Below are 16,453 nucleotides of genomic sequence, written 5' to 3' on the forward strand. Positions count from 1 at the left end.
TAGTTCCAATTACACAGTAAGGCGTGATTTATTGAGCTCTGACATAAAAATTTAGGGGATGAAGGGTAGGTTTTTAACAAGGTCAAAGGAAGGGCGGGTTTCTAACAAGATTATAAGAATGTATGGTATATACATACACTTTGCATTCACCAAGCATATAATATATTGTGTAAATAATAATTTTCTTATCTGACATATTAGCTCCAATTACACAATAAGGCTTGATATCTTGAGCTCGACATAAAACTTTAGGGGATGAAGGGTAGGTTTCTAACAATTTCAAAGGAAGGGTAGGTTTCTAACAAGATTATAAGAACGTACAGTAGATATTTTTGGTACGACAAGGATCGTATGTATTTAAAAAATTATCATACAGACATGTAATGATGCTTTTGTCGACCATAATAACTGAATATAAAATTTCATATAAAAAATAAATATTTTTGGTTTTAAATTTTAATATAGCCACTTGCAAAATGATCTGGCCTTTTCTTGCCACATAGGATGAACCCATTTTGCCACATTGTCACATTGATCTTAAAAACCAAATGGATTATTGGCCTAATTAACATAGCATTAACAAAGAGATATTGGGTCCAATAAAAACAAATTGGCATGTTTGATAGGGATTATAGTGCAGGGGACTCTATCTAAGATATGGACTCGGTCCAACAATTTGACAAAACTTTGTCCTTGCTTTCCATTTGATGCACGGGCAACAAAAAAACAAGCAATACCCACATTTCCCTATTAATTTCGTACGACTGCTTTTGACATTATCCCTTGCCGACGATTTGTTTCCCTCGGCGACACAATAGTAGTAGACGATCAACAGGAGCCACGACACAGATAATAGTTTCTTCCTTTCTTCCTTCCTTCTCGTTCCAGATTTTTTCATTGAATGACCTGTGTAATTGATCTTTGAGGCATTGCATATACTCAATATCTCTTCCTTGTGATCGTGAAAACTGGACCAAGTACCTGATGCAGGGGAGATCAAAAACTAGATTTATGATTTTTTGGATGTTAGTATTATATTAGGAGGATATAGCTGGACTTCTACATTGTATTTTTTTTTTTAAAATCCTATGATAGAATTTGTGAAAGAGAAGTCACCATGGGTGATTGTTAAAGCTTCTTCTACAAGTAATATTATCATGTAAGATACTTCAAATAAAAACTAAAAAAATTAAAGGGAAAAATCAATAATAACAAATTATATTTGTGCCTAAGACAAGCATTGTCTAGTTTCTCAAGTAAATAAAAATACGTAACGATGATACACTTGATTACTTTGGCATATCGAAAGTCTAACTAAAATAAAAGAATAAAAAAGGATTTACCATAGCGGAAATATTTGTGTGTATATTGATGTATACGTGTATAGGGAAATTTAATATTCAATGATGACTTATTTAATAACTTTGAACAAAACAATATGAATAATCTGAACTTGCAAGGCAGAAGAAGTGAGAGCCAAAATATATAAGGCATACAATGGGGTTGAGAATCGTTGAATATATGGCTACTTTATATAACCCGATTGCTAATAAACTATTTTTAAATAGTGAATGCTAAATATCTATGCAAGTTACTATGCTGTTTTTTATTTGTATTTTATATGACAACTTGTATTTGGATTTTAAATGATGTATGTTTTATTTAAATTTTATGTGACACTTGTGTATTTTTTTTAATTATTTTATCAAGCACAGTGTAAGGGTAATATGATTATTTTTCATCATTCACCATAATCAGTCACATAAATAATTAAACAAATAAACTCAGTTAGATATGGATACAGTCGTAACCTAGTTCGTTTTAACCCAGTTAGCAACTATTAAACGGTCCCTTAATGATTTGCGATACAAAATAAATAAAAAAACTAAAAAATAAAAAATAGGGATCAAAGGAAGCCAAAACAAATAGTTGGTTGATATTAGACGACGTTAACCCATTTTAATTCACTCCAACAAAATAAAAGCAAAATGCATCACTATTTTCTTCTAGTTTGCCTTACATATGGTAAATAAACTACTTATTATTTTAATAAGACAATTATATTTAAAATATCAATTTTTTTATAAAATAGAAAAACATGAAAAATAGATACTTTCTAGAATCGGCGTCAAACAAACAAAATACATATAATTGACAACGTAATCTTTCTTGGTCGGAAGGATAAGAAACATAACATTTAGTTGCCATGGCAACGTCATACTCAACCCATAAATGAGATTGAATAAATGTTTTAAAAGTGTTAACTTAGAATGCAAATGCGAACAAATTAGGCTAGATACTTATTTTCGTCATTATGCTTTATTCTCTTATTAGTAAAGGTTAAATACAGCGAAACCATTCAATTTAAATCATTGAAAAAACCAACATCAAACTTTTTAGACAAATAAAATTACCTCATAGTTTTAAACTTTTAACAATGTAATTTTATCGGTTTTAAGGTTTTATTTGTTGGGTTAAAATAAAAAAAGTCAATTATATTATATGAAATTATTGAAGAAACGTTTGATGTCAAAGTCTTTTCCTGCAAAAACTCATTGTATAATCTTTTGAGCAGCCTACTTCACGTCATGTTAGGCACCTTGGGAATGTTTTATCACGAAATATTAACAATATTTTAATAATTAATTAATTGCGAAAAATTGTTTGAAATTTTGTAAATAACTACTAGCCTTTACATATGAGCTTTAACTTTTTATAAAAAGTTTGGAAAAGAAAATCCGTTCGCCAAAGTAGCTTTTAACTTTTAAGTTAAAAATAATCCGTTCGCTAGTAGGAGCTTTTAGCTTTCAAGTAACTTTTGAAAGCTTTTAGTTTTTTATTTTTATATAATTTTACCTATTTAAAAACTAACAACTACTCTTATTTAATAAATTTGCATAAATAAAAGTTTTAGTTTCAACTTTCAACTACCAACTATCAATTATCAATTTTATGCTAGTTTTGCCAAACTTTTTTTACAAGTTGATCCACAATGAAAATCACATAAATCATATAATACTCAATAAGCACGTATATTGCACATAAATCACATAAATCATATAATACTTTAATAATTTATCTTCATTACTTCAAAATAGATTACAATTGTTGACCTTAACTATTAGATAATCATACCAATGCTTAACCAAAAACGCGGACATTACATCTCACCATTTGGCTAAATATTAATTGGGGAGATGTTGATTGGGCTTCATCCACCGCTTTGTAGTGGCATATTTTCTTAATAGAATTGAACTTTGTTGAGAAATAAATAAAAATATATGACAATAATAGCATGATGAAATGACATCAATGTGGAAAATATTACGAACTAATCAAACATATAATGAGAATTTATACGTGAATAGAATAAACTTTATTTTTTATTAATGTAAAGGTTTTGAGTACCATATGGTGGAAAAAAAAAGTATATAGTGGATATTGTTGGTTTTTTATTTAAAAATATTTAAAAAACTTAAGATTTAGCAAACTAAATACTTATAAATCTAAACAAACATAAACAAGTTTATAGCCACTAAGGATCATCTTGCAAGAAATGGAAAAAAAAAACCATAGAAGGTATAAAAAGTAACAACATTTGTAGCATTTGATTTCTCAAGGGAAGGCTTGGAAGTTATACAAGAATGTGGATGAATTCTTTTCCTTAGATTGAAACCAACAAGAAGCCAACTTGAACAAGATGCTAGTCTTGTAAAATATTAAGCTTTGATTCAAAACTAAGTATGAATCAAAGAGAACAAAATTAACTGAGCAAAACTTTAACACTTCATGCAAGAGAGGGATGAGAAAGTGCGGAGAAGAGAATACAGTTTTCTTGACCAAAAATGCAAACCTCGTGCAAGACTTAAATCAAAGATATTAACAATAAGATCTTAACACTTCTGATCTACCATGTTCCTACTTCATCATGTTGTGCATGCATGCTTTCTAGAGGTGTTTTCTTTAGATTAATTAAATAAAAATCCTATTCCCTTTGTCTCTTAACTACCTAAGGTTTTTAAGAGAAAAAAAAGAATGCAAACTTTATAAATTTCACAAACTCTATTATAAAATATAAACCTTTAATTTTTAGTAAAATACAAAAAAGACTTTCTAGTTCAAAATATTGTACATGACTTAATAAATCATATCATATGATATATAATGTTATCATTGAAAAGTATCATTTTCATGAAATAAATAATTTTTATTTAATTATAAGAGTTTTTGAATATTTATTAAAATGAATTTCTAACAAATAATCAATTCTATGAAGTTGTTGTTAGTGTGACCATTTAGGACCCTATGTTAATTAGTAATATGACTCTTGAGTATACAAAATCTTTCAATCTCCTACTTACGGAAGACTCATATTATAATGATATAGACAGGGGTGAACGTCTAGCAACATTTCACTACGCCCAACAACATATGACTTTGTGCCATTGTATCAAGATCTTATCCCCCATAAGCTTAAAGCTACAATTGGTGTATAAGGTAAGTAATCAATTATCCCTTTGTTACAGACTTCGTATTGAACATGAGATATAGATCCTAGTCAATCTCATTTCACTACTAGAAAAACAGCCTTTTACGACGGCCCTGTCATAAAGAGAGACGACGCGCTTCTGTCCGTTGTCTATAGACGACGTGCATTTACGACGCTCATTTACGACGCGCAGTTACGACGCTCGTTTACGACATGCAATGCGTATCAAGGAAGACCCTGTCATAAAGAAAGACGACACACATTCGTGTGTTGTAACCTTACGACACGCGTGTTAATGACACACAATGCGTATCAAGAAAGCCTCTGTCAAGAAAGGCCATGTCATAAATGAAGATGACACACATTTTTGCGTATCATAATTTTAAATGTTTAAAAAAATTATTTTTTGTTGATTTACTAATTTTCAAATTATATTTGCATTTAATGCCTCATAATAGAAAATAAAATATCATATACAAAAAAATATAATCCATTTCATAAAATTTAATGTCATACAATTCTATTTCTTACAATATATAAATTTACATTCATCTAATCTACTTTGTGTTTCATACAAAAAATCTATTTCATGCGGCTTCTTCCATTTCCTTTATTAGCAGTTTCCATCATCAGTAGAACAACTAACAATTGAAATGAAAAATACAACACTTGTATACCTGCAAAGAACTTGAAAAAAACAACAAAGATTTAATGTTTATATATAGCAAGAACATATTGAATGCATAAAATAACAAGCTAATAGGAAGTGTAACTTATTTGTGAAATTGTTAAAAATTACAAGTAAAGATTTTATTATTTCTGTAAAACAAAAAAATTTAATTACCTTAAATTCCATTCAGCAAATGCATAAGGACCAACTCTGAGATGAACATAGAGTCCAGCTTTCTTAATCAACTTAATTAACTTCACCAAATCATACCTATCTTCGAAATAATATTGGGAAAGAGAAAAGAAATCTTGAAATCAAGAAAATGATTTAGTAAATTAAAATAAAATCTTATTGTATTTCAAGAAATTTTGAAATTAAGAAAATGATTTAGTAGATTAAGAACTTCCCAGATACGAAAAGATTTGCATATCTTCCTTTAGGATCAGCTGTGAATATATACCTATACAGTAGTAACAGTTTAAAATTAGCAATCAAATTTGAAGTCAGTATTGTTATGCATATGTCCTACAAACTCCGAAAATACTTTTCACTTCCTATACTATAAACAAGATGATTTATTATATGCACATAAGAGTAATGATTGAGGTGAACAATAGTATGCATTTTTCTAGGTACTTTAGCATTGAAACCAGTAACAGACTAGTAAAATGGGAGTATAACTTGAACGGTACCTGTTGCCCAAAAACTTGCACCAATAGTATGCAGCCACAAAGAAATTTTCCTCAGGGAGCTTGTGAGGTAAAAACATCTATACAGTCTACACGTTTCATGCTTGATTTCCATCTTTTATCATTTTTAAAAACAAAATTATTAACAAGAAACCTTCTTTCAGTAATGCAAGTGATGCTCTTGATAAGCTGATATCCGTAAGTGTAACGGATCCCTCATTACTTGGAGATGTTGGTGAGCTTGAAATTTGAATTAAACTTGATCCAGAAAAAGGGACAATCACAATATCGTAAGATTACTTACTTTTCTTCATTCTTGAATCTTTCCTCATAAAATACAACTCTATAATAGATTCATAAACCTTATTTTACCCTTATTGTAGAGACACTGGTATTGGAATGACCAAAGAAGAACTAATAGACTGCCTTGGAACCATTTCTCAAAGTGGTACTTTACCTTCTTTCATATAAATCATTAGCAAATATGTAATACATTACATTAATCGGTTAATTGTATAAAATGTTGAATCTTTTTGTTTAGGAGAACAAGGATCTTGGAAATGATAACAGTTTGATTGGTCAATTTGGTGTTGGGTTCTATTCGGCTTTTCTGGTTGCTGAAAAGGTCCTTAATACCCTTTTCCCATTTTCTTAATTTCTTAATTTCTCAGTTAAAAATGATTCTAAATATTTTATAAAAACAGGTGATTGTTTCCACCAAGAGTCCAAGGTCAGACAAGCAATACATATGGGAAGCAGCACCTGAAAGTAGTTCATATGTAATTAGATAAGAAACTGATCCTCAAAAATAGATTCGTAGAGGAACAGAAATAACACTCTTTTTGAAGGTCCTTTAACTCTTACAAAGTTCAATCTTTTTTCTTTATTTTATTTATTTCAAATTCAATTAATATTTTATTTTGTTTTGTATAGGATGATGACAAATACAAGTTCACTGAGCCAAGTAGTGTTTAGGGTTTAGTGAAAAACTAATTACAATTTGTTTCTTTCCTGATTTTCACATGGCAAGAGAAATCAAGAACAGTTGAGGGTCAGTTTAGGGTTTAGTAATAAACTTTCCATGTCATCCAATTATAGCTAAATAACTGAAAGTGTCAGTTGTTTTTTACACTCTTTGGCACTGCAGTAGAAAAGATGTATTTTTTTATACCAAGTGGCTCTCAGTCTCACTTTACAAAATTTCATGTTTTGGTAAAACAAAATACCTGATTAGGACCCTTAAATATTGAGTCATCAACTGCAATGGAAGGTTTCTTAATGAAAGCCCTAATTTTCTTAAAGAGGAAGAGGCGACTAATCCGTAAATGGAAGCCTTTGGATTGGCTAGTCATCCAGTTTCTCTGAAAAATAGAACACCAGAATCAAACAACTATCACTAAGCAATCAAGTTCCAAAACATTAAGTCACAAAGATATTATAATGGAATGAGACATTTTGAAAAGTTCATTATTTCATGTAGTTATTATTATTTCTTTTTTTCTTTTAACCAATACCCAATATAGGTTATTTGCAAAATTAGCACTTGAAAGATGATCTATCAATCCTTATATATTTGTTACTATCAGGTGTCTTTTTGTGGGATATTTAAAAAACTGGAGAAGTCCCTTTGACACAAACTGCAACCTACAATACCCTGACTCTAAATTATATTTATGTAAACACAGGTCAAAAGTTGAGTTATAACATGTTCATAGTGCCCTCTGTTTCATTATCTATTTGTACTATCTTTAAATGTCATGTTTGTTCTTTATTTGTTTAATTCTGATGGCTCTTCTATAATAGGCTGTCTTAGTCCTATTTATCGATTTAGATTAACTACATTGGTCATTAGCATAGATATTGTTTGTGACTTCTATTTTCTAAATATATATAAATCTGAAAATCAACTCCAATTTTCTTTTTTCTGTGTTATAGATTTTTAAATATATTGTATGCAATTCTTGAGCTTGTGGCCTTGGCTGCAACTTTCAGTTTAAAATGTAAAAATTTAAGCTTGACGAAATCATGCTTTGTAATATATCAGTTTGTTTGATTCTATGCAGTTCATAGACTAATGGAATTGTGTTAGTGTTTCATTCAAGCCTTTCTCTATTAATAATTATGTTATCCAATTGTCTTATAATTTCAGTTTATTTTTGACCAGGTGCTCTGCTAGGCATATGCAAGGCATGTATACATACCAATGGAATCAAGTTCCTTGGTTTCTCCTTAATTAAAAACTTCTTTATTTGAATTTATTTATAAAAAAAGTTAACATGGTACTGACTGCTTGATTAAGAACTGGTTGGGTTGTGCTATAGAGCCCATTTAGTAATAGTATTTAGATTATAAATTAACAAACCTTCCACCCGTTTCTGAAAATTATAATTAATTTGTAAATTTTTCACTTGATCTTGCAGTTTTAAGATTACTAGAAGCTAGTGTAAGGTTTTTACCACCTCAGCATTGCCAGGTCGACGCCCAGCTGTCACAACAGGAATTCGTTGGACAAACACAAACATTACATGTAAGCCTTTATACTCATCATTCAAAATCTACCCTGTTATATATACCATTCTACTTTCAGTTTTATTATTATTATAGCAGTGAAAATTGTTGGGATTTGGATGAGATTGCTATAATTGGGGAAATGTTCTTAAAATAAACAACTAAATACAAGTAGATTTTCTTTATCAACATTGGATAGAAACTAGATAACATATTTTCAAGATTGTAATTGTAATACCTTTCCGGATGCCTTTTCAAAAGCTACTACCATCTCCAACGCAGATGTGCCTTTACCCGTTCCTAAGTTGTAGACTTCACAGCCTAAAAAACAGATAATGGTTTGACTTAATGTCAAACAGAACAAAATTTCCAAAACTAAAAAATGTCATCTGCAATCAGAAAGAAATACACACCTATTTTATGGTCCGAGAGTTTCTTCAACGCAGCAGTGTGTCCATCTGCTAAATTTACAACATGGATGTAATCATGTACCTGAAATTTGAGGGTAGAAAAGGTAAATATCAACATCATAATTCCCAACAAATAGCAACAAGAGGAAAACTCAGTAGAACCTCAACTAAGGTAATTTTAAATTCCAACATTTCCCAATCATTCCATAGTAGACACAATGTTTCAAGTTTTATGAAACAGAGCACATAACACAAAAAGGAAACCAACCCAAAGTATAGATAGATGCAGAAAGCATAAATATTCACTAAAATAGAAATTAAAGATTGAGTTAAGTAAAAGAAAAGATGTCATACCATCTTGCATTACAGTTTCCTCATGTTGTCTAAGATGCATCACAAGGGCTAAGTAAAAGAAAAGATGTCATACCATCTTGCATAACTGTTGAAATTAACATGAACATTAGTTGCACAAAAAATGTATATGATGATTATGGTACACTATGTATAATATAAGGGCATACTTTGAACTCATAGTTATGTGTTTCTACGAATATTGTAGTAAAATCAAGAGAAAGCAGAAGGCTCAGAAGCAGGCTGGATCGAGATATGGACATCATGGGGATCTTGTGTTGAGGCTTTGAGCTTGTTTCTGAACACTTCTGAGTGAAGAAGTATGAAGGTTAATTTGTGTTTAGATGACGATGAGGGGTGGATTTATATGCCGAGGAAGATGATAGAGAGGAAGAAGACTACCCAATCCCATCTTCTCCCCAAATCACTCCAAACCCTAACCCCCAATTCACTAATTCAACAGTGGGATTAATTTTGTATTTACGGGAAGATAGAGAGGAAGAAGATGAATACGAAAATAAATATGTACCATTGAATCTTTTTCTCCTTCTTCAGCCTTGACTTTTGAAAATCTTCCACCTCTTCATCCTCTTACCATCTTCCCACATAGAACAAGTGAGGACGCCAGAGCAATCAACCATGTTATGTAATTGCTTCTTTGTTGGGCCCCACCGTAAGTTGCAGTAGGGTGTTGTCAACGTCAAGAGTCGCAGACCCCCAATCGCCAGTTCTATGAAGGAGTTTGTGAGGCCCGCATCCCTAGTTCTTTGAAGCGGGGTTTAAGAATTATAAGAAGAGAACGTAAGAATGAGGTTAGATGAGATCGTCGGGGAGGAAAAAGAAGTGGTGATAGAAACTAGGGTTTTTGTGGGAGATGGAGAAGCAAAATAAGATGTGAGCATGATTGTTTAGTCGCATATTTTATTATATGGAGCAAGAAGAATATAGCGGCGGGGAAGAAGGAATGTGAATGGCTAGTGGTTGTGTCTAGGGTTAGAGAGAGAGAGAGAGAGAGAGAGAGAGAGGAGGGAGAGAATGGCTCTATGTGAGAGATAAGGCGACCCATAGGATTAAGTGAGAAGTGGGGTATTCAAAATTTTAGAATTTTAGATCCCTATTTAAAAACGCGTGTTTAGTTAAAAAAAATATAAAGTGACATTTGTAGACGACACACACTTAAAATAAACGCCCTCCGTGTTTTTAATTTTGCTTTGTTTGACACTAACTGTAGGGCACGAACAAATGCGTGTCCTCTATCCTTCAAATTTTGGAAAACTGACATCGATTTTTAGGGCACACACGAATGCGTATCCTCTATTAGCGCGTGCCATTGATTGCGCATCGTAAAAGGCTGTTTTTCTATTAGTGTTTAAGTGTTCAACTTTTGATAAGGTCATAGATGTCCAAATCTCAATTAATAAGAGGAACAAATATCATCTTGACTACATACACATCTTCCATGACTCATATCATACCTAAATATAGCCTTTATAATAGTCAGTTTAAAGAACAACATTTAACTATATCAAGGAACAACATTCCCCATACATAAGTCCCAAATATGCATCTTGGTTATTAAGGATACAAAGATGTTACCTTTATCAAGTATCATTTATGAGTGCGATCCATGGAATGATCCTGAACGGGTCTATCGAATATTTTTTCTCTAGCAAGTACCTATGAAATTGGTTACAACGCTTTGTCAACCATTACAATTCATATTAGTCTTACTTCATTATTGCTCCCACAATAATAACTAACTATGGATTTTAGAGTGAATAAATTTACTTAAGGATTAAACATGTCAATAAAGAACACAACAAATATTTAATGAAAAGATCATATACAATATATATATATATATATATATATATATATATATATATATATCATATTCATTACAATAGATGATGTTTTACAATGTTCCAACATTTAATGCTAAAACATAGATAAAATGTAACGCCTCGATTCTCAAGTATTGTCTAAATATGAGTTATTGGGTTAATCCCTACTCGACGAGTTGGTTGATCTACTCGTCAAGTAGCAGCGGGAAGGATTGCGGGTTAAGTAACCTACTCGACGAGTCTATATTCGAACTCGGAGAGTAGGAGCCGACAGCTGAAACCCTAAATCCCAGGGTTGTGCACCCTATTTAAGGGAACACAAACCTCTTTCAACCTCTTTGCAGTCTCTTAACAAACCCTAAAACGTGTGTGTGTGCCCATTGTGTGTTTGAAGCCTTGGAAGAGGATTTTTGGTGGGAAAGAGCTTGGGAAGCAAGTGGTTTGAAGCAAGGAGCTTGGGGAAAATCCAGATCTACTCTAGTTGTCATCTCCTGGGAATATATCAAGATGTTATCCTCCTTTCTATTTCGTTCTAGACCTCCTTGGTGGGAGATTAGGGTTCTTGGTTGGGTTATAAAGTCATTTCCTGGAGTATGAGCCAAGATCTGAAGTTGTAACTTCAGATATGAACTCCTATGGATTGAAGGACCATAAAGTTACTATCTTTGGCAAGTTTGAGCCCCTCCCTAACTGTAAAACCCCATTTCAATCTTAGTTTGGGATTTTTGAGTCATTGGAGCATTGCATGCAACGTGATAAGCAGGCCTAAGGAGGTTGGATCTGCAATTTAGGGCCTTTCCTTGGCTTAAAAGTTGTCTGCATGATAAAATGATTGAATGGACTCGGCGAGTCGCAAAGTTGACACAACGAGTCAATGAAGATGGTCGTGAACTCGATGACTTGATGAACAACTCGGCGAGTCCGATGAAGATCGCCATAAGACTCGACGAGTTGAAGAACAACTCGGCGAGTCGGATGAGTTTCCTCTTGGAAATGTATGGGTGTGTATCTGTCGAGTTGCAAGGAGGGAACTCGACGGGTGGCTTTAAAGTTCGAACGAAAATCAAAGGAACTCGACGAGTCACCTGATGACTCGGCGAGTTAGATTGTACTTTAGAGAACTCGACGAGTACCCAAGGGTACTCGGTGAGTTAAGGTCAACATGGACTGTTGACCTTAACGAAGAACTTTGAATTTGACCAGGCGTTGACTGGCGGGTTATGGGGTGCCTTATAAGGTTACGGACTTATGAGTATATTGCACTATAAACTTAGGTGGTGGAGTCGGTATCGGGTGATACGAGAGTTGGAGTGTATCTTCCGAGTCGAAATTTGCAAGGTGAGTTATCCTCACTATATTGATAGGGTCTATGGCACCAAGGCCGACCCTCTAGTTGTTATTGTTATGAGGTGTTGCATGTGGTTATGATCTGTTAGTTCGGAATCGAGGTGGACAATATGTTATGCTCTTATGATCCATAGGGATTGGTATGTTAGCGACCTGCTAGGTCGGTACTCTAGTTACAGGAGATATTCTATGATTGATGATCAGTGAGACAGTTATGTTGATGTTTGTATATGCCAGTATGTTATAGTATGCGCACATGATTATTTACTTATGGTTGGGTTGAGGCGGTCCTGCTTTGTGATGAAGGCCAACATACCTTACGAGCGGTCCGGGGAGATTGTAGGCCGACGTGGCAGACCAGTCATGCCGAAGGCTCGGGATAGATTTAGACAGACTGTAGGCCCGGTAGGGCGGTCCAGTTAGGCCGATGGCCATGTATGCATGTTGATTGATTGATTATTACTGTTATGGTATTGCTAGTGTGGTATTGGTATTTTGGGGGTAGCTCACTAAGCCCTCGGGCTTACAGTTTTCAGTTTATTGTTTTAGGTACTTTAGGAGATCATGGAAAGGAAAAGGAGTGACCGTACCGCTCCTCATCCTTATGTTATGATTTTTGGGACACTCTGATGGAAAATGATTTGAAAACATTTTGTAAACAATGCTATTTGGTTTTTATTTATGATTGAAAAAGTTTAAATTTGGCGTAAAATTTATGGTTGTTACATAAAAGCCAATCACTAGAATATTGAAGTCGTTTCCCTTGAGCATGACCTTCAAACTTTGCTTGAGGAAGGGGCTTCGTGAAGCGTTCCACCAAAATTTGATCAGTGTGAACTTTATGAATACCGATTCCACCATTTTCTACTTCATGTTGAATGTAGTTGAGCCTCCAGTTAATATGCATGGTCTTCTTAGGTAAATTGGGTTATGCTGTAACCCATTTTATGCTCAGTTTGGTGCTGAATAGAAGTAATCAAGAAGATAATCATTTATAAACAGTGATGAACATGAAAATGTGAGTCAACTAAATTGTATAGATAGATAGATAGATAGATAGATAGATAGATAGATAGATAGATAGATAGATAGAGAGAGAGAGAGAGAGAGAGAGATACAAATTATTACATGAAGAACACTCATGGCTAATGTAAACTCCGCAACCAACTCTCTATCTCTAACAAATATATACATGGTGCACACATACAGATGACCACACACCTCCACTTTATATACTAGTTGAAGGAATATGCTATTCATAAAAGGGAATATTCTAACATAATAAAACACTCAACGTTGTAGTGCATTTCCTACTCCAACGATCTCCCCTAAATGATCGGAAATGATGAGGGTAATAAGCATTGATAAAACGCTAAAGTATCTTGGAAGAGCATGATCTCGGAATCTAGCAATGTAATCTTTAACATCATAGAACATATAGACGAACCAACTTTGACTAAAAATACGAAGTCCCAATCTTCAAATCTGATAAGTCCCAAACAACCAATCATGCTCACAATCCCCCCCCCCCCAACTGATGAACCGAAGATCTCAATGCCATATCACACGAAGACTTCATTATTAAGAATTCTAATCATAGTATACCAAACAATCTCTAAAGAATAATCTGCTGAAAATGTAAATCATCCCAAACTAATGTCTGAACAATGAACAATATGGATCTAAAGAAAAGTCTAGCAATTCCAAAATTTTGATTAGGAATGATAAAAAATCAATGTCACGTTGCATTGCCAAAAGAATCTCCGTCTTTAAAATATCGCAAATCCAAAGTCGAACAAACTTAAATTCTGATCCAGATTTTATCACAAAGAAGAGATCCTGAAATATAGAGTCTAGAGATAAATAATCGTAATCTGAAGAATATCTAGTAATGCCAAAAATTGATCTATAAAGACCAAAAATAAGAAAGTGCCACATCACATTACTAAATCGATCTCCGTCTTCAAATGTCTCTAAAATCCAAACTCCAATAATAAAATCACAGTGGATGCTTATGATTCTCCCTTTATTTTTGATCTAACACGCAATAAAGATAAAAAATAATCACAAAATTAGGCAAGAAAATATGTCGGATATGTTGGAGCATCGCACACTCCCCCTTGATTAGAGTAGATACCTGTAAAAAACACGAATATTATTTATGGGTCATAAGTAGGCTTGGTGAAGTATTTCAAAAGTGATCAAACACTATAGAATATATTTGATAAAACGTTGTTGAAGAATCGTACTATTGAACTAAAGTAATTGATAACCAAAAATCTCATACCGAGAAACATTGCCGTTCACATATTTTTTTAGTTGTCATTAATAAAAAATATCAACCAACTAATTTTTTTCCCCTCTGTTTACACCTTTTCTGACAATTTCTTTCCAACCTTATTTTTTTAGGATTGGATTCAGTTTGGATCCACATGATTTGAATCAACTCTTTTCATAAAAATTATTTCTTATTTGGACACACATTACCTTTTTTTGTTGATCCATAATTCCAAGTGTAAACCATCAAATTTCTTTTAGTTTCGTTTCTATTTTGAACTGGTTCCTAATCTGATTCAAGTTTATCTAAATTTTTATATTTTGGATTTATTTTTTTGTTGGATTCTGCGTGGTCCGAGTATTCTAACCTAACAAATTACTCAACATTGTAGAGCATTTCCAGCTCCAACAAGTTCTTCGGACAAAGCAATAGCACCCTCATTGTCACAAAAGATTTCTAGGGAATCCTGCATGGAAGGAACAACACCTAGATCTCTAATGAACTTCTTCATCCAAGCAACTTCTGAAGCAATGATGTATTCTGAATCTGTAGTGGATTGTGATACAACAATTTTCTTGGAACTTTTCCAAGAAATTGCACCCCCATTAATAATGAAAACATATCCTGATATTGATTTGCAATCATCTTGATCTATTGTGAAGAAAGAAGCAGTGTAACACTTTACACTTAAGCTTTCTTGCACGCCTCCTGGATAAGGAACATATCCTTAGTTCTTCACAAACACTTAATGATGTTCTTTACAGTTATCTAATGACTCTCTCCTAGAATTTTTTGTTACTTTCTTGTCATCTTCATAGCACGAGCAAGATGACGCCTGGTATAATTCATAGCATACATGATGGATCCAACTATTGAAGCATATGGAACATCATTCATTTTTTCTAGCTAAACCATTGTGTTACGACATTTATATGAACTTAGTATTGTACCATTTGCCATTGGTACATATACACTCTTGGAGTTTTCCATCTTGAATCATTTCAATACTTTGTTATTATATGTATTATAGCTTAAACCTATTAATAATTTTGTTCTATTATTGTATATTTTAATACAAATAATTTATGTTGCCTCACTATGATCCTTCATTGAGAAATACTTTCAAATCCAAGACTATAAACTTTGTGAAGTCGAAATAGGATTTCTATAAGTATGTCATCCATATATAGGGCCACAAAGTTCACCGAGCTCCCACTAGTTGTCATGTAAACACAAGATTCATCTCCATTTCTAACACAGACATACTTTGCGATTTCATCATCGAAACCTTGATTCCAATTTTGACATGCTTTCATTGAGCTATATATGAATCTCTTGAGCTTACACACTTTATTAGGATGCTTTTGATCAACAAAACCTTCTGGTTGAACTATATAGACATCTTCATCCAAGTGTCTATTTAGAAAAATGGTGTTGACATTCATTTTCCAATTTTGATAGTCATAATATGCAGCTATGATAAGTAGTTACCTAATGGATTTAATCGTAAAGATTGGTGAAAAGGTTTCATCATAATTAACTTCGTGGGGTTGAGTGAATCCTTTAACAATAATTCTTTCTTTAAATGTGTGTAAATTGCCATCCATGGCAGTCTTCTTCTTGAAGACCTACTTACTACCAACATTCTTACACCAGCTAGGAAGTTCAACCACATCCCAAACATGCTTTTCTCTCATAGATTTCATTTCGGCATTCATCGCCTCAAGCCATTTTTCAGATTCAGGATCTGTCACTGTGTATCGATAGATGATGGGCTCATCATCATGAAGAAATTGTCAATGAGAAATCCATATCTCTCAGGTTCATGATAATTTCTACCATACCTGTGAATGCCTTGTGTTTCATT

General features: G+C 33.0%; 1 protein-coding gene across 3 annotated transcripts; it reads right to left on the bottom strand.

Annotated features, from left to right (window-relative positions):
- Positions 1–4,977: 4,977 nt before the first annotated feature.
- Positions 4,978–10,180, bottom strand: LOC145028833 (uncharacterized). 3 transcript variants are annotated; one of them, XR_013676205.1, is made up of 8 exons: positions 9,647–10,180; positions 9,121–9,205; positions 8,770–8,848; positions 8,595–8,677; positions 7,075–7,209; positions 5,852–6,610; positions 5,334–5,619; positions 4,978–5,176 (listed from the first exon to the last, which is right to left on the bottom strand). XR_013676205.1 is itself a non-coding variant. In XM_078977558.1 (6 exons), exons 2-6 carry the CDS (start codon positions 9,121–9,123, stop codon positions 6,500–6,502), a joined length of 411 nt encoding a protein of 136 aa, XP_078833684.1. In that variant the 5' UTR covers positions 9,124–9,205; positions 9,647–10,180; the 3' UTR covers positions 5,628–6,499. The 3 variants fall into 3 exon arrangements, 1 of the variants encoding a protein (XP_078833684.1); XR_013676206.1 differs by lacking the exon at positions 9,647–10,180 and adding an exon at positions 9,288–9,631; XM_078977558.1 differs by lacking the exons at positions 4,978–5,176; positions 5,334–5,619 and having other exon boundaries at positions 5,628–6,610.
- Positions 10,181–16,453: the final 6,273 nt, after the last annotated feature.

The sequence above is a fragment of the Lactuca saligna genome, chromosome 2, assembly GCF_052625555.1.
Source record: "Lactuca saligna cultivar CGN05327 chromosome 2, ASM5262555v1, whole genome shotgun sequence".
Classification (NCBI taxonomy): Eukaryota; Viridiplantae; Streptophyta; class Magnoliopsida; order Asterales; family Asteraceae; genus Lactuca; species Lactuca saligna.

Coding starts and splice junctions, on each gene's coding strand:
- LOC145028833 (XM_078977558.1), bottom strand. Junction 7,210..8,594: donor TTGAAAAGGCATCCGGAAAG/GTATTACAATTA, acceptor TCTATTTTTCAG/AGAAACTGGATGACTAGCCA. Junction 6,611..7,074: donor TATTTAAGGGTCCTAATCAG/GTATTTTGTTTT, acceptor AACTACTTTCAG/GTGCTGCTTCCCATATGTAT.